Source organism: Rattus norvegicus, chromosome 12 (assembly GCF_021556685.1).
Source record: "Rattus norvegicus strain SHRSP/BbbUtx chromosome 12, alternate assembly SHRSP_T2T, whole genome shotgun sequence".
Lineage (NCBI taxonomy): Eukaryota > Metazoa > Chordata > Mammalia > Rodentia > Muridae > Rattus > Rattus norvegicus.
In genome coordinates, this window is record NC_141545.1 from 17282650 (window position 1) to 17307070 (window position 24421).

At 47.8% G+C, this 24421-nt stretch overlaps 1 protein-coding gene across 3 annotated transcripts; it reads left to right on the plus strand.

The window, feature by feature from the left end:
* The first annotated feature begins 326 nt into the window (after positions 1-326).
* Ccz1 (CCZ1 vacuolar protein trafficking and biogenesis associated) lies at positions 327-23908 on the plus strand. 3 transcript variants are annotated; one of them, NM_001394280.1, is given in 15 exon segments: positions 327-516; positions 1325-1422; positions 1519-1612; positions 2905-2982; positions 3341-3388; positions 5002-5085; positions 7951-8126; positions 11341-11422; positions 13978-14039; positions 14310-14421; positions 19694-19727; positions 20504-20621; positions 21469-21627; positions 22039-22166; positions 23575-23908. In NM_001394280.1, coding segments are annotated over 15 exon segments (1443 nt in total). In that variant the 5' UTR covers positions 327-402; the 3' UTR covers positions 23631-23908.
* Positions 23909-24421: the final 513 nt, after the last annotated feature.

Consider the following 24421-nt stretch of genomic DNA (forward strand, 5'->3'; position numbering starts at 1 on the left):
GCACTCAGAAAGCACAGGCACTAGGATCTCCGTGAGTTCGAAGCCAGCCAGGTCTACATAGTGAAACCCTATCAAAACAAACAAACAAAAGAAACAACAAACAAAAAAAAAACAAAACCCCACCATTCACTGTTACGTTTCTCTTGAAATTCGTGGTCTTCGCCTTTAGCCATGACAGTCAACCAAGAGTTAATAAAATAAAAAACACCACAGCCCCCAAATTACGAGGGAACTGGTTCTACACGGACGTACCAGAAAAGGACAGCGCACTGCGGTTTTTCTTCTGGGTCAGTCTCGACCTCTTCCGGGCCGACGGCTAGGGAGGCGGAAGTGCGGTGTTCCCTAAGGCTGCGGTCTCCGAGCGGGCGGAGGCGAACCTCCCGAAGTGGGGGCCCGGCCGGAATGGCGGCAGCGGCGGCCGGGACAGGGACTTGGGCAGCCCAGGAAAAGCAGTTCCCGCCGGCGCTGTTGAGCTTCTTCATCTACAACCCACGTTTCGGGCCGCGAGAGGGAGAGGTAAGCTGAGGGGGCTGCGCGCCGGCGTTAGCCGCACACTGAGGAAGGTCCCCGGACCGGCGGCCCGTGTCGGTGCTCAGAAGCTGCAGGGTGCGTCCGGGAGGTGGCCCCTGTTAGTCTCGCCTGCTCTGACGGAGCCTGCTCCGTGCTGGCTGTTGCGCCGGGTGGGATGTGCAGGCCGGTCCTGTCAGCGAAGGTCCGTCAGGTTAATCCCTCCGCCCAGTTTGAATGTCTTTCCCTTCGCGTCAGTTCTGGGCAATTAAAATTGAACTGTCTTCTCTCTTGGAAATCTTCGATTGCAAAGGTGGAGCCAGATTGGTAGAATGGAGCTCCCAAAAGAGGGAAAACTAAACAAACAAACAAACAAACAAACAAACAAAAAACTTGGAGGAGCTTCAGAAAGTTAATCCCCCCATCCCCCATCAAATTGATGTTTTAAGAGTTTTTGTTTGCTCTGAGTTAAGAGTGGCGACTTCCTCAAAAAATTGTCTAGAGCTCTGTTTTGTTGCAAGCAAACCACAGTCCTATTTAGAGGCTGTCAGTCCAAGTGCTCTTAAACCAACGGGGTGCAATCGTGGGCCCCGTATTCTTCTACGTGCATACATGCATCTTCCTTGTGGGGTTGGTGACACATGGGAAGAGATCAGAGACTGCCATTAGACCCAGCAGTTCTGGGTTTTCTAAAGACATTTTTAGGTTTTGTCCTTAGCCTCTATGATGAGACAGTTGGATGTTAAACTCAATACTTTCAGAGTGAAGATGAAAACCCTGACATTAATGATGTGTTTCTGTTTTCTTCCTGTGTTAGGAAGAAAATAAAATTTTGTTTTACCATCCAAATGAAGTAGAAAAGAATGAAAAAATTAGAAATGTTGGATTATGTGAAGCAATCGTACAGTTTACAAGGTAATAGTTTACATATTTTTTTTGTTTGTGGAGACTGTTGAATTCTTTCAATTTATACCATATTTAAACCATGTTTTCAAACCTTTTTTTCACTAGGACTTTTAGCCCATCAAAACCTGCAAAATCTTTACACACACAGAAGAATAGACAGTTCTTCAATGAACCAGAAGAAAATTTCTGGATGGTCATGGTATTTACATTCACAGTAATAGTAAGGTTTTGGGGATTTTACCCTTGGGGAACAGTAAAATTGGTTGCAATTTCAAAATCAAAATGGTTATTCAGATTGGGGCTAAATTTTAAGAAACTTTCTGGCCAGACAATGGTGGTGCATACCTTTCATTCCAGCACTTAGGAGGCAGAGGCAAGTGGATTTATGAGTTCGAGGCCAGCCTGGTCTGCAGAGCAGACCAGAGGACAGCCAGAGTTAGTCTGAGAAACCCTGTCCCCCAAAAACAAAAACAAACCAAAAAGAAAGAAAGAAACTTTCTGTCTAAATGGAACTTAATAGCAGAGTGCTTGCCTGGGCTCTTGAATAGACACCACAAACAAACAAACAAACACATTTTGTGTCTAGAGGTATAACATGTTCAATAATTCTTGTGTGTGTGTGTGTGTGTGTGTGTGTGTGTGTGTGTGTGTGTGTGGTGGAGGGGGTGGAAGTGACCCTTGTGTGCCTCATGCATGGCAACCTTGAGTGCCATTTCTCAGGAGTCCGTCTGGATTTCTGAGCAAGATCTCTCACAAAGATCTGAGAGAGCCAATGGTGCTTGCCCAGTTGGTAAGTAAGCAAGCTCGGAATCCCTGTCTCCGACTCCCTAGAGCAAGGACTGTGCTAACGTTGCCCATGTTTATTTGCTTTTTGGCAGGATCTCACTGTATAGCCCTGGCTGGCCTGGAACTCTCTTTGTAGATCCACCTGCCTTTGCCTCCTGAGTGCTAAGGTGTCTTGATTACATCGGTGCTAGAAATCAAATCCAAGCCCTTGTGTCATCTCCCAGTCCTCCTGACTATCTTATTTATTTATTTATTTATTTATTTATTTATTTATTTATTTTGGCAGGGGGAGGTAGAAGGTAACTTGAGAGCGTTCTCTACTCCCACCATGTGGATCCTAGGTATTGAACTCCAGGTCACCAGCCTTGCAGACGAGTGCCTTTACCTGCTGAGCCATCTTTCTTTTTGTTTGCTTTGTTTTTGTGAGATAAGGTTTCTCTGTGTAGCCCTGGCAGTCCTGGAACTCTCCCCGTAGATCAGGTTGGCCTTGAACTCAGAGATCTGCCTGCCGATCGCTGGGATTAAAGGCGTGCATCTGGCTGGCACTTGTTTACATATTTAGTGCTGGAGCTGGAACCCATGCTCATGCTGGGCACACATTGCCACCATTGAGCAACATTCCCAGTCCCAGATTTTTAAAACTAAAAGAAAGTTGGAAACATCCAATCATATCATTATATAATTTCTGTTTATCAAACTTCACAGGTTGTTCGGAATCCTATCATCGAAAAGCAGAGTAAAGATGGCAAGGCGGTAGTGGAGTACCAAGAGGAGGAACTGTTGGTAATGTGTGGCTTCCTAGCTCGTGCTTTTAGAATGTGCCCAGTCACTTACATTTAAACTAAGTAGCCTTTAGGACCCTGTGGGCTTCCTAGGGAAGTTCTATGTTCATTGCTTACTTTCATATAATCCAGTAAACATACTCAAGTGCCTGTGTTGCCAATCCCTTACACTGCTCATCTGTGTGTCAAGCCCTTCTAAAAGAGGCTTATTGGTTTGCAAATTTGAGTATAAATACCTGTGATTTCAGCATACAGCTACCGTAGGACCAAGTTTATAGTAGCCATGTGCTTCTGCCAAGCGTGGTCCTGTTGCTGGGCCCTGGGAGCCGGTAAGATGCGTGCTGTCTTCTTGTTTGTAGGACAAGGTGTATAGCTCAGTGCTCCAGCAGTGCTACAGCATGTACAAGGTAAGCAGCGCTCCCCACTCCTGGCTCCACAGCCTCCGATGGAGGGCCGAGCTCTCTCCATGGTAGCGCGTCTGCTGGTGCAGTCCTCTGCAGGGCTTGATTGGGCGACCGTGTGGATGAGATTTCATGGGGGTGGCTCCTCTGACATCTGTAGGGGATGTAGCCTCACAGCAAACTCCCGGTTCCTCTGGGCCCTGGATGCTCTCTGCCTCCTCTTGCGCTCCGCTCCTGAGCCTTAGGTACAGGAACCGTGCTGTGGTTCATCAGTTGGGGCTGGGCACCACACGGTCCCTTCTTTTCTGCATTTTGATCAGCCATGGTTTTCCGTAACGTCTCATCTGATGCAAGGAGATGTTTCTTTGCTGAGGGTGAGACCTACACTTGATCTGACTAGGCACGGGTGAAGGACATGCAGGGTCTGGCTGCGCTGTCTGTCCACTCCGTCTGAGGATAAGTTGGGAATATTGCAAACAGTTCTGTTCTGTTCTGCTTTTCTTCCTGAGACAAGGTTTCTCTCCACGGCCCAGGCCGACCTCACACTCACAGTCACCTTGCCTGTACCCTGAGTGCAGAGGTTACAGGTATGTGCTCCTGTGCCTGGCTCTAAAAGTAACTCTGTAACCTTTTGAGGTACTAGGGATTGCGCCCAGGCAAATGCTCTCCATCTGTAGCTACATTCCCATTTTCATGCATGTGGGTACACTGTAGCTGTCTTCAGACAGCCAGAACAAGACATCAGATCCCATTACAGATGGTTGTGGGCCACCATGTGGTTGCTGGGATTTGAACTCAGGACCTCTGGAAGAGCAGCCAGTGCTCTAAACCACTGAGCCATCTCTCCAGCCCCCCATTTTTTTTTTTTTTTGGTTCTTTTTTTCGGAGCTGGGGACCGAACCCAGGGCCTTGCGCTTCCTAGGCAAGCGCTCTACCACTGAGCTAAATCCCCAACCCCCAGCCCCCCATTTTTAATATTTTTATTTTGTTTCTTAATTTATTTATGGTGCCAGAAAGATGGTTCTGTGGTTAAGAGCCTGTGTTGCTCTCACAGAGGGCCCAAGCTCAGGTGAGGTCTACAGCTGATCTTGCTCAGGTAGCTGAGGTGAGAGAAAGACATTTGAGTTTGAGCCCAGCCCCCTGGGCGACATAAAAGTCCTGTACTCAGGCAGAAAGATGGGCAGAATTATTAAGCGGCCTTATGAAAATACTGGTGTCTATCACTTAGTGTATTGTTTAGTAAGCTATATATAATTTCACACAATTTATTTCTCACAAATACTTCTTTTTTTTTTTTTTAAATTTATTTTTTAAGATTTTATTTTATTGTATGAGTACACTGTAGCTGTCTTCAGACACAGCAGAAGAGGGCATCAGATCTCATTACAGATGGTTGTGAGCCACCATGTGGTTGCTGGGATTTGAACTCAGGACCTCAGGAAGAGCAGTCGGTGCTCTTAACCACTGAGCCATCTCTCCAGCCCCCTATTTCTCACAAATACTTCTTAAAAGTACTGACAGGTGTTAATGAGCCTCGTTAAAAGGTGAACTTGAAGAGCCTGTTACATGGAGTAGCCCAGGACATTGACTTCATTTTCCATAATGTTTTCTACCATTAGCTTTTTAATGGGACGTTTCTGAAAGCCATGGAAGATGGAGGTGTCAAGCTCCTAAAAGAGAGATTAGAGAAATTCTTCCATCGGGTAAGTGTCCTGAATTTTATTTATAACTTTAATAATACCTTGAGAGAAGTATCAGTGAAGCTGGTAATAGTCAGTGGCGACCACTGTCCTGGTTTGGATAAGAACCTTAGTGAACCACAGCACCACAGGGAAACGGGACAGAACGACACAGGTGCAGAAAAACTTGTTTTTATTTATTACTAAAGATGTGTGTGTGTAAAATATATATGGTATCTATGGTATATATCATACATATCCATCACATATGTGTGTGTGTGAAATATATATGGTATCTATGGTATATATCATACATATCCATCACATATGTGTGTGTGAAATATATATGGTATCTATGGTATATATCATACATATCCATCACATATATGTGTGTGTGTGTGTGTCGCACACACACACACATTGCATTTGTGATTTGCTTGCATGTGTATCCGTATGAGGGTTCCAGATGCCCTGGAACTAGAGTTACAGGCAGTTGTAAGATGCCATATGGGTGCTGGGAACTGAATCTTGGCCAGTGCAGTGCTCTTAAGCACTGAGCCATCCTTCCAGCCCCAATTTACTATTATATTTTTAATTGTAAGTGTATGTCTGTGTGCGAGTGTGTGCACATGAGTGCGGTGCTCATGAAGACCAGAAGAGGGTGTCTGTATGGAATGTGAGCTCCAGTCATCCCATAGGGGTGCTGGGAACAGACTCCAATCCTCTGCAAGATCAGTATGAGCCCATGGCCACCGAACCATCTCCACAGCCTCCAGATTTGTTTGTTTAAAGATATATAACCTTGAATGTAGCAAAGAACCTGAGAATTTCTTTTTCTTTTTCTTTTTTTTTGAACCTGAGAATTTCAATGCAAACACATAGCAGTGAGGAGATCCTCAGGGCTGTGGTCCAGCCTGTTGAAACAGAGCATTCTGCCTCCTTCCAGGGCTCCAAGACATGTCTCAGTCTTGAGCATCTGTGTGTGTCATAGGGAGGGCTTCTTCAAAGGCTGTCTTGCTATGTGGGTGGGTTAGAGTGCAAACATTTAAACAATTACCAGAGCTGCATGTTTATTATACACACACACACACACACACACACACTCTCTCTCTCTCTCTCTCTCTCTCTCTCTCTCTCTCTCTCTCTCTCTCTCTCTTTATTTTGAGGTAGGATCTTCCTGTACTGACCTCAGAATCACAGTAACCCTCCCAAAGTGCTGAGATTACAGATAGGAGTTGTCACAACAGTTTGTGTTGTACATTACTAACTCGAGGAGAAGGGTTTTGGCTGTTTTGTGCCTTGGATGAGAATGGCCCCCATAGGCACCTAGTTGAATACTTAGTCACCAGGGAGTGGCACTATTTGGAAGAATTAGGAGGTGTAGCCTTGCTGGAGGAAGTGTATGGAGGGGGTGAGACTTTGGAGTTTCAAAAGTGGTGGCTCAGGCCTTTCATCCCAGCACTCACGAGGCAGAGGCAGGCAGATCTCTCTGATCTGGTCCACAGAGAGAGTCCAGAACAGTCCAGGCTACATGGAGAGAAACCCTGTCTCGGAGAACCAGAAAATAACAAAAGCCCAGGCCAGCCCCGGGGTTCTCTTCCTGCTGCCTGTGGGTTCAGCTAGAGAACTGTTGGCTCCTTCTCCAGCACCGTCTGCCCGCGTGCCTCCATTCTGTCCACCACATGACAGTGCTAAACCTCTGAAACTGTAAGCAAGCCCCAATCTTTTCTGCGTGGCTGTGGCCGTGGTGTCTCTTCACAGCCAGAGACAGCGGCTAACACAGCTGTCACCTGGATTCAGTCACGTGTGTAACATGTCCCAAGAGCTGAAACTCTAACCAGTCTCTTTCATGTACTTTGGGCTTTGTTTCACTTGCTGCAGCATCTGTCAATCAGTTTTTGTTCAAGTAATAATCCCCAGCTTATTTTTCTCCTAAATACCTCTCCTAAAATACCTGTTGTCTTAGTCACTGTTCTGTTGCTGGGAAGAGCACCCTGGCCGAGGCAACTTAGAAAAGACAGCTGATGGGGTCTGGCTCACAGTTTCCTAGGGTGACTCCATGACCTTCGTGACAGGGAGCATGGCAGCAGGTTGGCAGGCACAGTACCAGAGCCATAGCCGAGAGCGTGCGTCTGATCCACAGGCAGCAGGAAGAGGAAGAGTCCAGAAGGAGCCGGGGCTGGGATGGGGTTTTGAAGCCTCAAGCCTCAACCCCAGTGACATGTCTTCCAACAAGGCCGCACTTCCCAATCCCTTACAGAACTGTCCTGTGAACTAGGGACCTAGCATTGACGTACATGAGCCGTGGAGGTCTTTCTCATCAGCCCACCCCTCTCGTCCCTGTTTCTGTACTGTTGACTTGACTTACTGTTATTTGTGTGCATGCAGGCTAGGCTTGATTTTGGGCGTCTTTCTCAGGTTTTTTACGCCTTAAGACAAGGCTCCCCCAAAGGTCATCATTTCAGCAAGCGTAGCTGGCCGGCTTGCTCCAGGGATCCCATGTCTCTGCCTCCCTCAGCTGGGACTGCAGGCAGCCCCCCACCCACCTGGCTTTTTAACCGGGTGCTGGGGACCTGAACTCCAGTCCTCAGGTGTGTGGCACTTTTAGCCTCTGAGCCATCTTGAAACGTTTCTCACTTTAATGGCCGTAAGTCACTCTGGTGCCGTCTTTCTCAGACCCTGTTGTTCTCATTACATCCTGTTGTGCGTCAACTGCTGTCCTGACTACCATCCTTCCGGTGCACCGTGTCCATAGGTGTAGCGAATGGATTCCTAAGGTGCGTCCGCACAATCCAAGTCGCTCTTGACTTACTGGCTGCGGGCCACAGCAGCCTGATGTGAGCGCAGTAGTGAGTGCTGGTGCTGAGCTGGTGTCTGTTTTCCCCACAGTATTTGCAGACGCTGCATTTGCAATCATGTGACCTCCTGGATATCTTTGGTGGGATCAGCTTCTTCCCGTTGGATAAAATGACTTACTTGAAAATCCAGTCCTTTATTAACCGAATGGAAGAAAGCCTGAGTGTAGTCAAATACACAGCATTCCTGTACAACGACCAACTCATCTGGTAGGTAACACCCTGCGGCTTGGCCTGTAGGAGACGGAGGTCAGAGTATTAATAAACACAGCAGCAAGGGTGTGCTTGTCTGTCACACAGGAAATAACAGCAGGGAAATTCCTTGTAGGCATTGTCAAAATAGGAGGAGGATTACTTAGAATTCAGCTGGGGTAATAAACACTTCAAATTAGCAAGCAGAGGAGCTCAAATCTAGAGCCAAGACTGAGATGTCCCAGTGGCTAAAGCCCTTGCTGTACAAGTGTGAGGATCAGAGTTCAAATCCCAAGAGCCCACATACTTGCAGGTGAGTGTGGTGGAGGAAGGCAGAGGCAGGGGATCTCCAGGGCAAGCTGGCTGGCTAATGTAGCCATATTAGTGAGCTCTGGTGTGAGGAGAGAGTCTGCCTCAGTGAATAAGGTACAGGAGCAATGGAGGAGGATTCCTGGTTAGCCAAGTGCACAGGCTCCCACGCATGCCTCCAGAAGTGCACCTCCATACACACAAAACCACACATGCATGCTTACCTACACACCACACATGCACACACATACATGAAAAGCGGCCAGAAAAAGGCGGAAGAAGAGGAGAAAGTGAAGGGAGGAAGAGGGGGAGGAGGGAGCTGTTCTCAAATAACTTAATGTCTCCAGCAAAGACAGTTGGGTGACGGCTGAAAGGCCACTTAGCATTGACGTAGAGACAGCAGAAAGCCACGCACAAGCAGAAAGCAAGTTGGATAGAGCAAGAGTACATGTATGCACAAGTGAACTGCAGAGTACATGTATGCACAAGTGAATTGGCTGAGATTTAAGTTGGGGAAAAAGTTCCTGGATTTTTATTATTGTGTGATGATTCATGTGTGGGCACACATGACACAGCACAGTGAGGTTAGAGGACAACCCGTGCATTCTGTTCTCTCCTCAGGCGTAGGTGGGCCCTGGGGCTCAACCTTGGGTGTGCCACCAGGCTTGTATAGCAAGGGCCTTTATCCACTGAGCTGTCCTGCTGGCCCTAATGAGTGTTTTATTTTGTTCTGGTTTTTATTTTTATTTTTTGAAATAGGGTCACACTATGTAGATAAAGCTGGTGTGTGACTTGTAATCCTCCTACCTTATCCCCTATCCCCAGTGCTTACATGGGTCTCAAAAAGGAAGTTGTGTCTTGAACCTGATTTCGATTTTACTTTCTCTTCCTCTTTATCATCTCAGTTATTTGTGAAAAAGAAAACTGTTGTAACTGTCTGTGTTTGATTTAGAAATTCTATCAGCTATCGCCCTGCTGTGGTCAGAGCTGCCAGGCAAGCAGCAAAGCTCTCAAACCCCTCTCCCTCTACATGGGTGACAGTGTCTACCCTAGGCGCCTAGAACACATGCTTTCATTTCACACTTATCTTTTTTTTTTTCCTTTTCTTTTTTTCCGGAGCTGGGGACCGAACCCAGGGCCTTGCGCTTGCTAGGCAAGCGCTCTACCACTGAGCTAAATCCCCAACCCCTTTCACACTTATCTTTATGTTATCTGTGCAAGGAGGTATTTTGCCTAATTAAGCCAGGCTGGGTGGCCAGAGCCCTGCTGTGCTCCCATCTCCACCCCAGCACTTGGACCATAGATTTTAACACAGGTGCTGAGGATCTAAATTCAGGTCCTCGTTGCTAGTGTGGCAAGCACTTTACCTGAGCCATGTCCCAGCCCTGTCACATTTTAGATGTGGTCAGGACTCATGAGAAAGCAGAGGGTAGTATGAGAGATGACCCAGTGCACTGTCTAATGAAAGCATCTTGAAGAAGGGCAGCAGTTCATTCTAACATGACAGGCAATGGAAGAGGTGTACATGCAAAGTTATCCCAGCACTTTTCGGTTTCCTTGTTTGTCTCTTGTCCCAAAACAACAACGAAAACTCTTCAGGGGTGGATGTCTGCCAATTCCCAGCACTTTTCTGTGTTCCTGACTCATTTCGAGATGAGACTTTTCACGAAGCTTCTTTCTTCTCCTTTTGTCTGCGGTAAAACCTGGAGAACAAATACCCACATACACTTCTGATGCCTGTGGTCAAGTTATGTATCTGTAGCACAGTGATACTTGCTAGAATGTGGTCGGTATTCACGGTGTAGGCCGGATACCAAGATGTCGTTCTAGAATGTAGCTTGTGGTTACTACTGCTCCCTAAGGAACCCTGTATGAATTTCAGCCTGAAAGTCACATCTATTTGACTTAAAAAACTTAAAAAGTGTGCATGCGTATGCGTGTGTGTGTGAGTGTGTGTGTGTGAGAGTGTGAGAGAGTGTGTGTGTGTGAGAGTGTGTGTGTGAGAGAGTGTGTGTGAGAGAGTGTGTGAGAGTGTGTGTGTGTATGAGAGAGAGAGTGTGTGTGTGTGTGTGAGAGAGTGTGTGTGTGAGAGAGAGTGTGTGTGTGTGAGAGAGAGTGTGTGTGTGTGAGAGAGAGTGTGTGTGTGAGAGAGAGTGTGTGTGTGTGTGTGAGAGAGAGTGTGTGTGTGTGTGTGTGTGAGAGAGAGAGTGTGTGTGTGTGAGAGAGAGTGTGTGTGTGTGTGTGAGAGAGTGTGTGTGTGTGAGAGAGAGTGTGTGTGAGAGAGAGAGAGTGTGTGTGTGTGTGTGAGAGAGAGAGAGAGTGTGTGTGTGTGTGTGTGTGTGTGTGAGAGAGAGAGAGAGAGAGAGAGAGAGAGAGAGAGAGAGTGTGTGTGTGTGGTGTGCGTGTGTACACACATCTCCATCCTTCATTGGTTCCAGAGATCAAGCCCAGGTCACCAGTCTTGCAAAGCAAGTGCCTTTACTTGCTGAGCCTTCTGGCTGGCCCTGTTGGGGCTTTGTTTCGAGTTTTATTTAAAATGCAGGCCTGTGGAGCAGCAGCCACTAGCAAGTCCGCAATGCAGTGCCAGCCCTTGGTCTGATGCGTTTCCTTCCTGAGCATCCCAGTTGGAGGATCCATGTCCTGTTTTTGTTTGTTTAAGTTCTGTGTAGCAAAGGATGGCCTTGAACTTCTGATGCTTCTGCCTTTCCTAGGCGGTGCTCAGCTGTACACCAGCACGCCCATCTTGTTTGTCTTTATTGCAGTGCTGGGGCTGGGTCCCCGGCTTCATGCTGGGCAAGCACTCTCCTATCCCACCGTATCCCTAGCTCAGCGTCTTCAGAAAACACAGAGACAAAGGCAAGCCTCACTGTAGAGCGGAGAGACTAATTCCAGACTTTAACCCAGTGCTTTCCTGACGTTTCAGGAGTGGACTAGAACAAGATGACATGAGAATTTTGTACAAATACCTCACCACCTCACTGTTCCCCAGACACATCGAACCTGAGGTATGATTGCATTCTACAGACACACACTAGATGGGAGAGGGGCAGGTGGGTGTGGTCCGCTGGGCACAGGACACTTCCGAGCTGCTTCGTGTTGGTATATGGTACTCAGTGATACTTAGCTGTGTCACACATGAAGATGTGTGTCAGCCTTCCTGCGATTGTTGTGTTGAGATTCAGTAGGAGGAGCAATTCATCAGATACAGAGAAAACTGGGTCTTAGGTAGGGACAGAGGATCTGAAAACGCCAGGGATCTGCGAGGGCCCTGCCTAAGCCTGCAGTCTTCCTCTAGAAGTATGAGATGTTGTGAGAAGGCAGCTTACTGCCTGCTTGCTTTGCCACCCTTGGACTTACTTCCCCAACTTTCCCCAGAGAACATTAAACACCAGCATTCTCCCCAAAGTATCCTTTGGTAGCTTAATTAGGCTAAAAGTGAAAAGTTTTCACAGCCCATAAAAATCATTATTTTCCCCTGCTCTGTTCATTTGCAAGTTCCCCTTTTACCCTCATCCCACCCTCCTTCTCTCTCTAGCACTCCAGGCCTTGACTTGAAACAATGGAACAACCTCGCTGATAAGCTCAGAGGTACTTGCTTGCATACACAAGGCCCTGGGTTCCATCCTCAGCACCTCAAAAAAACAAACACTGAAAGAGAGGTTTAAGAGGCTTCCCTCCAGAACTTTCCAGGCATGTCGGACACTGAATATTGTCCAGCTGCTATTCCCGTGTCCCACATATCTGCAGTTCCTGAATACTTAGTAGTTGGTTACACTGTCTGAGGCGAGGTTGCTCAGGCTGACAAGACATCAGCACTCTGCCAAGACGTGTTAGCTTCTCATTGCTGACAGGGTAGCTGAGGAAAACAGCTCAGAGGGGAAAGCCTGGTTTGTCACACTCTCAGAGGTTTCAGGCAGAGGTTGGCTGCTTGCATGTGGCAGAGGCTACCTACCTCAGAGTGGAGAAGCAGGGAGAGAGCAGCCAAGGATAGATCCATCCTTCAAGGGTGTGTCCAGTGACCTACCACCTTCAACAGGAAGCCGCCTCAACTAGTCATTCACGTTCAGTTATAGCTGTGCAGTCAGCAGTGGGTGAGCTTGGCATCCGCAAGGTCCAGTCATGTCAGCAGCACTGGCAGCTAGATCAGGTCCTTAGCACACAGGCATTGAGGAACATTCTAGATTCAGACTGTACGCTTGTCCAACAAGGATGTGGCAGAGCCAGAAATACTCTGCCTGGGATCACGCCCTTCTAGTAAGCGCACCCTTTAGGGAGCTACTTCTGATTCTGTCAGCCTCTGACAGCTCGGTGCCACAAAAGAACATTCTGTCCGTTACTTGATTACATGGCTGAAGAACAACGTGTGTAAATCGGAAGGCTACAGCACAGCATGGCCGTCTGAGTTTGTACACATGAGATCTGTCACCGATTAGTTGTGGGCTGTGTGTTTTCACCTCTGGGTGGACTGTGCTTCGAGGGTATTTTGAAGTTACATGCTAAAACCAGAAGAACACCAAATGCTTTTCACAGTTTATTTAGTTTTATATGTGTGGGAATTTTGCCTGCATGTATATATGTGTTATCCTGTATGTACAGTGCCCAAAGAGGCCAGAGGAGGAAGGACACTCGGGGCCTCTGGGACTAGACGTAGAGACTGTTGTGAGCTCTCTGTGATGGCCTCCGGAAGAGCCGTCCGTGCTCCTAGCTGCTGAACTGCCCCCCCGAAACACTGCACTTTCACCAAAGCATGCCAAGCCCAAATCTTCACGGAGACTTGGTGTCATGGCTAAAGATACACATGCTGACCCCAGACAGGCCTGGGGTTGACATCCGCCATCACTGTCCAGGAGCTGTTTCTGTGATGCTGAGCCCCCACATGTGGGGATGGAGAAGAGAGTCTCCATGGGGCCATGGGAAAAGACTTGAAGAACCTTATGCCATATGGAAATCCAGTTACTCTTGGAGAAGAACTGAAGTAGTCCGCAGGATTAGGCTTAGATGGAGTTATATTATGACAGTCCTGATTAAATTAGTTCTTTATGTATTCTTGTATTATGTTTATTATATTTTCCTTGAAAATTTCATACACGTCATGTGCATACAATATGTGTATATATTAGCCACACCCACCACCACGCTTCTCTGTCCACTTCCCCAAGCCTCCTCAGGCTTCCCTCCTGGCTTCCTGTCTGTTTTCCACTGTTGTCCTGTTGCCCATACCTCTCTCCCTCCCATCTCCCAGCTCTTCATTCTTTTCCTCTCTTCCGCCGTGCCCCTGGAGTCTTAGGTGGGTGTGGGGAGCAGGGTGATGGCTGACCAGTTCTGACACTGAGCGCTTACTCAGCCACTGCCCAATGCTCTGGCCAAGGTTGAAAGCAGACGTGGGCAAGTGCTTGCGTTTTATAAATGTGTTTCCTTTCACTGATATTTTTCTGGGTGGTGAGGAACATGGAAAATGAGTGTAGCAAAATGGTTTGAGACCAGCCAGCCGGTGGGGACGCTGTTAGTCAGACTGAAAGTAAAAAGTGAAGTAATTGCTCTCAACATTGATTGTTTGCAGTTGGCGGGAAGGGATTCCCCAGTAAGGGCGGAAATGCCGGGAAATCTTCAACACTACGGAAGGTAGGACTTCTGCTGTTTGGTTTGCAGTTTTGGCTTTCATATCTGTCCTGGTAATGTCCCAAGCTCTGGGTTGCCCTGTGAGCAGTATTCGCGACAGGAAGTTCTGTTGTCTCCAGTGACGTTGCACTGTTTCTTTACGGAATTCTGATTTGCTGGTTACCCAGTGGCATCTGGCATCAACAGAACATTGGCGTCCATTGACTAGCGTGTTTTCTTTGTTATGTTTACAGTTTACCTCATTGATTGATCATCTCTGTGTTTACTTTGAAGATTTCTTACTGGACCCTTGAACCTTAATGATCCAGAAGCAAAATGCAGATTCCCCAAAATTTTTGTAAATACAGATGACACTTATGAAGAGCTCCATTTAATTGTTTATAAGGTAACAATTGTTTCCCTCCAGTGTTGCAGATGTGCTAAACCTCCCTTGCATGTGTAGACCAGCACCAGTGCGAACCTCCTAAGTGTTTCTTGGGAAAGGTGTTGCAAGTTCTGATTTCTGTAAAACTAAGAAGGATGTTCTCCTGCAGCAGGAAGTTCTGATTCCTGTAAAACTAGGAAGGATGTTCTCCTGCAGCACGAAGTTGGCTTTTACCCCTCGTAGGCAATTTTGCTGTTAGTGAAAGAACTGCTGGCTAAGGTGGGATGTTCGAGTGTCCAGGGTCCCAAGTGTCCACACACCCAAGATGTGAGGGCTGCCTCAGGGCACTGACGCACAGCCGCCACACTTCAGAGCCTGCTTCTGCTCTGACCCTAGCGTTTAGACGGACTAAAGTAAGGCCGCACTTGGTCTCTCAGGGCTTCTTGTAAGAATAGGTGTGTATGTGTGGGCTGAGTTTTCTTTTCATTTTGGATGAGGCTTCACTGTTTGCCTAGTCTGGTCTTTTTTTTTTTTTTAATTTTTTAAATTTTTTATTCATTTTTTAAAAAGATATATTCATTTATTATATATATAAGTACACTGTAGCTGTCTTCAGGTACACCAGAAGAGGGCATCAGATCTCTTTACAGATGGTTGTGAGCCACATGTAGTTGCTGGGAATTGAACTCAGGACCTCTGGAAGAGTAGTCGGGTGCTCTTAACCGCTGAGCCATCTCTCCAGCCCTTTTTTTAATATATATTTATTTATTATATATAAGTACACTCTCGCTGTCTTCAGACACACCAGAAAAGGGCATCAGATCTCATGATAGATGGGTGTGAGCCACCATGTGGTTGCTGGGAATTGAACTCAGGACCTCTGGAAGAGCAGTCAGTGCTCTTAACCACTGAGCCATCTCTCCAGCCCACCTAGTCTGGTCTTTAACTCCTGGGAGCAAGCAGTCTTACTTCTGCCTTCTAGTAGCTGGCACTGCAAGCATATGCCACTGTGCCTGGGTAGTGCTTCTCTCCTCTCTCTCCCTCTCTCTCTGTCTCTCTCTCTGTGTCTCTCTGTCTCTGTCTCTCTCTCTTCTCTCTCTTTCCTCTCCCTCTCTCCTTCTCTCCCCTCCCCCTTCCCCCCTCCCCTTTGCCATTTCTCTTTAGGCAGATGTGGTACAAGAAAGAGAAGTGGTCACAGGCCTGTCTTCTCTCATATGTGAGACTACAAATATGTTTCAATTCAAAGGCTTAGAAGCCATGTCTTAGGAGACAGCAGGATGTCACTGTCTGGGGAAATCCTTTCACTGTCTGGAAAGTGGAATGATTAAATCAATGCCTGAGAGAAAGGTAGGGGTAGAGAAGGCTCCAACCTAGGCTTTGAGGAGACAGGGCTGAGGCGGTGACCACCTGTGTCACCTTCAGAGCACACAGAAACCCCCAGCTCAGCAGGGCCAGCTAAGCCAAGTGTGGGAGGTGACCGTAGAAAGAGAGGAGTCAAGGGGTGTTGTCTCCCTCTTCCTGTCCTTGCACACAGACAAGTCTGCAGCTGAGAAAGTGACAGAGCCAGAGAGACCAAGATGTGAGCCTGTGCCTGAGAAGCAGGTGGCTCTTCCTTGAGTTCCGTCTGCCTGGCGTGACTGTCCCTCTCATCCTGTATGTCGTAAAATCTGCCATCCCTCAGCAGCTCAAGGTTCTCTTCTGCTTCAGTGTGACAGAAACAAACAAACCAAAACATCAAAACCCCACAGGCTCCAAAAGGGGGAAACTGATTCTGGGACCGATGAGTATTTAAAACAATCCATGCCCATGGAGCCGGAGAGGCGGCTCAGCAGTTACGGGCTCTGACGAGGACCTCAGTATGACTCCCAGCACCCACGTAGGGCACTCACTGCTGACTGTAACTCCAGCTCCAGGGGTCTGAGCTCTGTAGGCCCCAGGTACATATGTAGTGTGTAGACACACATGGAGGCACAATCATATAAAAGCAGTGTGCATTGAATGATTAGAGAAGTTGTGTGCAGTAAGGTGAAGCAGGGTGGTATGAAAGGGTCCATGTAGGCCAAGTAATGGCCCGTGTCTATGACCAGAGCACACAGGAGGCCGAGACAGGGAGGTCATAAGTTTGAGTCAGCCTAGCATTACACACTACAGTAACCTCAGTTTAATTAAAACTATAATTTAGTTTTGTTTTTGCTTTTATTGTGGGTAGTTGTAGTGGTGCATGCCTTTGATTCCAGCACCAGGGAGGTGAATCTAGGCCACCCTGGTCTACATACTGAGTTCCAAGCTCTGGAGACCCTGTCTCAAAACCATGGTGATACGATGAACACTATTATGTTAACACCATCCTCTCAAGAGCCCTGTCCTGTATACAATAACTTTCCATTCCTTACCTTGAAAATGCAGTGTGTGCTCAAAGTCCTTGTGTTGTAGTTGGGGTTCCTGTTGCTGTCTTAAAACACCGTGACCAAAAGCAAATTGTGGAGGGAAGAGTTCATTTCAGTTGACAGTTTTTATATCATACAGTCCATCATCAGGGAAATCAGGGCAGAGCTGACACGGAGGGCTTCGGAGGGCTATGGAGGGTGCTGCCGATGGCTTGTCCTGAAGATTTGCTTAGCCTGCTTTCTCATAGAACCCGGGACCACCAGCATCGTATTGGTGGTGCAACAGTGGCCTCTAGTTGCAGAAGTGCAGGAGCCCTGGACTATTTTCACTTGAGACACCAACTGCTTTCTTGAGGTGTATCTAAGATCACCTTTAAGGCCAGTAAGTAGTTCAGAAGAGAAGCAGAACTCAGAAAGCAGTTATGCTCATAGGTATAGCTTGCCACGGTGAATGACCGAATGGAAGTCAGTCTGGGGCTGGAGAGTGATTAAGAGGGCTGTGGACTACAGTGAGGGCCTGAATTTAGACCAAGCCAGGCGTGGTTTCCTGTGCATCTTTATCTCCAGCTCTCGGGGTGTGACGGGAGTCCCAGGAAAGAGGGCTGCTGGGGCTGCTAGCCTCCAGTTTGGTTGAAAAACTACAACAAAACCCTGTTAGCTCCAGGTTTAAGAAAAGACTCTGCCTCAGAGGAGTAAGGAAGATCAGTGCCGTCCTCTGTCTCCATGCGTGTGCACACACACCTGCACATGTGTACAGCACAGGGTCAAGAAGAGGTGTGTGCGACAGGGTCTGGAAGTCAGCAGACTGGCCCTCTTTGGACAGCACCGCTGATCTCTGCAGTGATGAGGGAAGGGCAGCGATGTCCTCTAGGGAAGTTGTCTGGCCACCACGGCCAGGTTTTTATCAGGGATTGGCTATGGCACTCAGCTGGCCTCCTCATGGTTGCCCTTCCTCCCCAGCCCTGCCTGTGTCAAGCTGATACTGATGGATCGTGAAGGGATAGCCCTTGTGGTTTGTTGTGGTTATGATTCCTTTGTCTGGGTAGGTGTGAGGGTGAGGCCATCGTGATTTGGGAAATGTTCTCCTAGTTTTGGAGGACTTGGAGAATTGATGTTAAACTTTAAATGTTTGGTGGAATTCCCAGTAGGACTCTGTACATGGGTGTTTCTGTGTGAGTTTTTTTTTTTAAAGTTTTATTTCTTTTGCAACAGGGTCTCGCTATGGAGCTCTAGGTGTCCTGGAACTGCCTCTGTAGGTCAGGCTGACCTCAGACACACAGACATCCACCTGCCTCTAGAGGCCTCCCAAGTGTTGGGATTGGTGTGAGTCACCCCCCCTGACTGAGGTTTTGAATTATGAGTTTCTTGTTGGTGGTCTATCTTGTTTTTCTTTTTTTTTTTTTTTTTTTTTTTTTTTCTTTTTTCTTTTTTTCAGAGCTGGAGACCGAACCCAGGGCCTTCCGCTTGCTAGGCAAGCGCTCTACCACTGAGCTAAATCCCCAACCCCTATCTTGTTTTTCTTTTTCTTCTTGAGGCCATTTCAGTAGTTTTTGTTTTCTCGGGAAATTGTGAACCCCATGAAGTTTAACTAGTTTGTTGGCACACAGCTCTTCACAGTACTGAAGTGTTGGTTTTACTCCTTTTGCTGTGGAGTTGATATCTCCCTTTGATGGTTGATTCTGGCAATGTGTCTTCTGTCTTTTTTATTTTCTTTTTAATTCAAGCATGTGAAGAGGTTTTTCAGTCTTGTGTTCGTTTTTCCCAGCAGCCCGTTGGCTTCCTGTGCTGTCTGCCTTGCTGCTGAGTCCTTCCAGCTTTCACTGTTCTTCCGCTTCCTGCTGTTTGCTTCAGGCTCCGTTTGCCCTTTTGTCCAGGGCCTTCAGATGTGAGCCTAGGTCCTCAGTCTTAGTTCTTTCTTCCTACTAGTCGTTTGCAGTTATAAAGCCCATCAGCGTTCACACAAACGCTTTGTAACACAGTGTCTGCGTGGTCGGTGCCTGCGAGCGCAGCTGCCTTTAGAGGCCAGAGGTGCCAGATTTCCCCTGGAGCCGAGTGTTGTGCTAGGACTAAGCTTGAGTCCTCCGCAAGGGCAGTGCGTGCTCTTAACTACTGAGCCATCCCTTCAGACCCTGTTTGCTTTCCTTTTTTAGACATGATCTCATGTAGCTCACACTGCCCGTGAATTCCTCCTGCTCCTGCCTCTATCTGGTATTTCAGGTGGGCAGCAGCATGCTTGGCAATCTTAGCTTTATCTGTGGTCTTGGCTGCTGTTTCGGCTAGCGTCATACCTGGAGTTATTTGCTGGAACGAAAGGTGGCAAGGCTGTAGTGGTGTGCTCTCTTCTTACGGTTTTTACTGGAACGTGTCAAGTGTACACAGAGGGACTAGAACAGCGAAGTCCCAGGCATCCAGCGAAGGAGAATCAGATGCCAGTATTCGTTTGTTTAAGTTTTCTACAGGGTTTCTCTGCATAGTCCTGACCGCCCTGGAACTCACTGTGTAGACCAGTCTAGGCTCAAACTCAGAGATCCGCCTGCCTCTGCCTCGCAAGTGCTAAGATTAAAGGCCTGCACCACCACCTTCCAGTTGAAGATGCCAGTTTGTCATCTGTTCCTTTATTGTTGTTTTATTTTGAGAGCATTTTCAGCTATGCCACGTCATTTGTAAATACTCTGTGTCCCTGCCTGATGAGGCCATGCATTGTAGCCCAAGCCCTGAGACACTGTGGGAGCAAACACACAGCCCCTCCTTCGTTATCAGCTACTGCTGTCTGCCTCCACACCGCTCTGCTTGACACACCGTGTCTTCTTACAGTCGGTCTGTCCAGATGTAGACAGACTCACCACGTTTGCTTACAGCGCTCACTCCTCTGAAGCACTCGTAATCTCTGGTTTGTCTCCCCGCAGGCCATGAGCGCAGCTGTCTGCTTCATGATCGACGGTAGGTGCCTGAGTGGGTCTGCTTCAGCCCGACTGGGTCTGCAGCTTGCTGGGTCCTGTCACAGCCACAGAGAGGCTGTTTGAATCACTGCTCCCCATTTGGAACCTCTGCTACCTTCACTGACCCCTGTTAGCATTTAAAATTCTTCCCACTGATCAGCAGTAGGACTGCTGTCTCCCTGAGCTCACTGACTGGTGGGTGGGAGTGGTGCCTGCCCTCTAAGGACTCAGGGTTAAGTGAGGTGAACCTAACAGCCCACGACTCCGAGTGCTGTGCTGTGCTGTGCTGTGCTGTGCTGTGCTGTGCTGTGCTGTGCTGTGCTGTGCTGTGCTGTGCTGTGCTGTGCTGTGCTGTGCTGTGCTGTGTGTTAAATAAATACTTGACCTTCTTAGGTATTTCTGGGGCAGCCAGTTTGCCACTACTTAAGATATATGGGTTGGGGATTTAGCTCAGTGGTAGAGCGCTTGCCTAGCAAGCGGAAGGCCCTGGGTTCGGTCCCCAGCTCCGAAAAAAAGAAAAAAGAAAAAAAGAAAAAAGATATATAAAGCCTCCCCTCACAGTGAAAAGGCTTCATGTTAGCTATAACCAGCTCTCGCTTTATTTTTCTGTTCAGTTTGGAAGGGGCAGGGGCTTCTGAATGTTTGTTTTGTCCTATGATTGTCTTGACCTCACCTAGTTGGTCAGTAAGGTTTTCATTGGAATTGTGTCAGGTACTGAGCAGTGACAGGAGCAGGCAGGAAGGATGGTGCTCAGCGCTGTGTCTTTAACCCCTGCAGCCTCCACGCAGCTCACGCTGGATTTCTGCCGAAGATTGGACAGCATTGTCGGGCCGCAGCTCACAGTGCTGGCATCTGACATCTGTGAGCAGTTTAATATCAACAAGAGAATCTCTGGGTTTGTACTCTGCTTCACGTTTACTCTCGTAGACCAGCTGCTTGTGGTCAGGTTGAGGTGCCTTGTACTAAAGCGTGTGGACAGCGTTAACCACTGTGGCATTTCCTCAAAATCTAGAGAGCTCGGTCTCCTCTGCATGTGTCCTAGGAAAGGGAAAGGTAGGTCCCGTTCGGATGTCCATTTTACTTCACAGAAGAGGCTGGTGCAGCTTGACGTGGCCTTCATTGGGGATAGTGCGAAGTCTTACACAGTGAGCTGCAGTTGCATGGCCAGGCACTGTACACAAAGCACACGTCATTCCCAGCACTGGACATAGTGTTTGTCTCCTAAACCAGGGTCAGCAGAGTGTTTCTTGCAACACAGCAGGTAGTAAATAAGTTGGACTTCTTGGACAATGTACTTTTATTTAAAAACAATCACATAGTAGGGGAAATATCTTTGGTTGGGAAGTAGACTTCGTCTCTCTGGAAAGTTCTATCTTGTTAGATATCACACGTTGTTATTATTGGATGAAGCATTGGTTACAGCTTTCTGAGATCCTTGATTTGGTGCCGTTGAAGCTGCAAGGCCTTTATCTGGTTGTGTAATTCATGAGTTTCTTGTGCGTGTGTCCAGGTCAGAGAACGGTGTGCAGGAGTCGCTTCTCTCCATCCTGTGGGCCTTGGGTTCTGACTCGGGTCCCTTCTGAGTCACCGTGCCACTCCTGCCATAGTCTTAGTTTGTGAATTCTCTGTTTGTGAGGATCTCCGGGGTTTTGGTCCAGGTCCCGTGGATTGAAGGCTGCCCTTCTACACTTTGCCACTGTGGCCGTGCAGATTGTCACCATCTCAATGTCATGTCTGCACAGGTCTGAAAAAGAGCCCCAGTTTAAGTTCATCTACTTCAACCACATGAATTTAGCAGAGAAAAGTACAATTCACATGAGGAAGACGCCCAGCGTGTCACTCACGTCCGTCCACCCGGATCTAATGAAGATTCTAGGGGACATCAACAGTGACTTTACCAGGTGCTTCCAGCAGCTTCTCACGGGAGACTGTCTTTCCGAGAAGAGACTTAAGGGAATTGTGCTTACTGATTTTTGTCTTATTTGTTTGTTTACACGGGGTTCACTGTACAGCCCCGGTGGTACTTAAACTCAAGATCCCTCTGCCTCAGCCTCTCCATGGCTGGGATTGTAGACATATCCCAGCATGCCTAGCTAAATAATTTTCTTTAAACCAAGGGACCCAGAGCCCTTGGGAAGGAGCTGAGCCTGGGCTGCCGGTGGGTGCTGTCTCCACATCACGATGTTGCCTTTCGCACGTGACTCCTGGACTGTTCATAACTCTAACTTAGCGCTGTTTCTGGCTTCGAATTCTTTTCCTCCCCCTAGTCTAGCGTGTACATAAGATGACCGCACTCTGAAACTTCCTTACAGAGCAGATGAAGATGAAGAGATCATTGTGAAAGCCATGAGCGACTACTGGGTTGTGGGGAAGAAGTCTGACCAGCGGGAGCTCTACGTGATTCTCAATCAGAAGAACGCGAACCTGATCGAGGTCAATGGTGAGTGGGACCTGGTATCTCAGGAGAATTAATGCCACTGACATTTCAAGTTACCTTTCCTCTGTGTTCAGAAACATTATAGCACCTGCACATCGTGGTGCAGACCTGTAATTCCAGCCGAGGCAGGAGGATCAGGAGATCATCCGCAGCTACACAGGGAGCTTGAACGCAGCCTGGACTGCATGAGACCCGACCTCACAACAAGTAGATAAGACAGTGAAGCAGCCTAGTGGGTACAGGCGCGCGCCGCCAAGCTTGGTGACATGAGTGTGATCCCTCGAGACGCACACGCACACGCACACGCAAACACACACACACACACACACACACGGAAATAGAAAGTTCTTTAAAAAAGGAAGTAAACCGGTGAGCTGGAGCCATGGCTCTGAGGTTAAGACTGAGGTTGGAACACCATCACCCACAGAATGGCTTACAAGCATCCATAGCTCCATTTTCAGGGGATCTAAGACCCTCTTCTGCCCTCTGAGGCATCAGGCACACATGTGGTGATAGACACTGACAAAACACAGTCACATAAATAAAAATAAACATCAGAAAGCAGATCAGCAGGGCCTGCAGAGATGGCTGCCGAGGGTTAGAGCATCCGAGGCGCTTACAGAGGAAGAGTTTGGTTTGTAGCACCACATGGGGCAGTTCACAGCTCTCCCTGAGAGCAAAAACAAACAAAGCTCCTGGCCTTTGATCCCAGCTGCTCCAGAGGCTCACACAGGAGGATCAGAACCTCAGAGTCTGCCTGGACAATTAATGGACTCTATACCTTGAATACGTTCAGGAAATGAGATGGGTGAGAGGGATCAGGGGAGGGTGGAACCCACTGCTCCCGCCGCCTAGCATGAGAGAGCATCCGACTCCGTCTCCCCTGCAAACAAAAGCCAGAACATGGCTGCTGAGATCCAAGCAGACGCTCCCATTCTATGAGTTTCAGATTTAAAGAAAAGTTTATTTCATGCACATGGGTGTTTTACCAGCAGATATGTCTGTAGTCCACCCACTGTGTGTCTGGTCCCTGAGGAAGCCAGAAGAAGGGACTGCAGGTATGGACAGCTGTAGGCTGTCCTGTGGGTGCTGAGAACCAGATCAGCTCTTCCGCAAGAACAGCAAGTGCCCCTAACCACTGAGCTGCCTCTCCAGTCCCCATTAAATGCTTCTGTATTTCCAGTGAGGTGGGAAACGTGGAGGTCTCAGGAGTTTGTGAGGTGTTCCCCGACTGCCTTCTCTGTTGTTTATTTTGTTATTATTGCTTACTCTTCTTAAGATAAAGTCAACATTGACGCAGGCATTTACTTATTTCCTGACTTCATCCCCAAAGAGCTGACGGCACTGGCCGTAGGTCCGCCTCCAGGTAAGAAGCCACGCTCCCTCACACACTGTTTTCTGTTCTCTGCAGAAGAGGTGAAGAAACTCTGCGCCACGCAGTTCAACAACATCTTCTTCTTGGATTGACTCTAACGGCTCACAACACATCTTTAAAAACCTCAGCAAACCTTTGTTTACCATTACAACTTACTGGTCATGATAGTGACTGGGTCAGTGACACTCGTAAAGCAATACCCGCTTTGAGAAATCGATTTCTACTTGGTCTGATGATTCCCCGAGGTTTTTAGATGTTAGATATCTATGTGGAATTAATTATAGTCAGCTGGCTGTCATCCCATCCCGCTGACATCACGTGGATATTTTACTGGGAAAGGAGAGTAATAAATTGTTAAAGTTTTTAAAAATTCTGGTTTCCTATTGAGTCTTGTGTTGCAGATTGCCTGACTGCACTGGCCGGTAGGGCTCATGACTCCTGGGTGGGGGCTGGGGACAGGCTCAGCAGTTAAGAGCCCGAGCCTCTCTAGCAGAGGACCTAGGTCCAGTTCTCAGCACCTTCAGTATGGGCGACTCACAGTCTCCTCTAACTCAGGCTAAGTTCCCAGACAGTGGGTCTCAAACTTCCCGATGCTGTGATCCTTCAATCCAGTCCTCACTTTGGTGACCTCCAACATAAAACTATTTTCATTGCTACTACAAAATTGTAATTTTGCTACTGTTATACGAATTGTAATGTAAATGTCTGATATGTGACCTCTGAGAAGGGGTGTGTCCACTCCTAAAGGGATCGTGACCCACAGGTTGAGAACCACTGCTCTAGGGCATCTGATGCCTCTTTTTTTTTTTTTTTTTTTTTTTTTTTCCGGAGCTGGGGACCGAACCCAGGGCCTTGCGCATGCTAGGCAAGCGCTCTACCACTG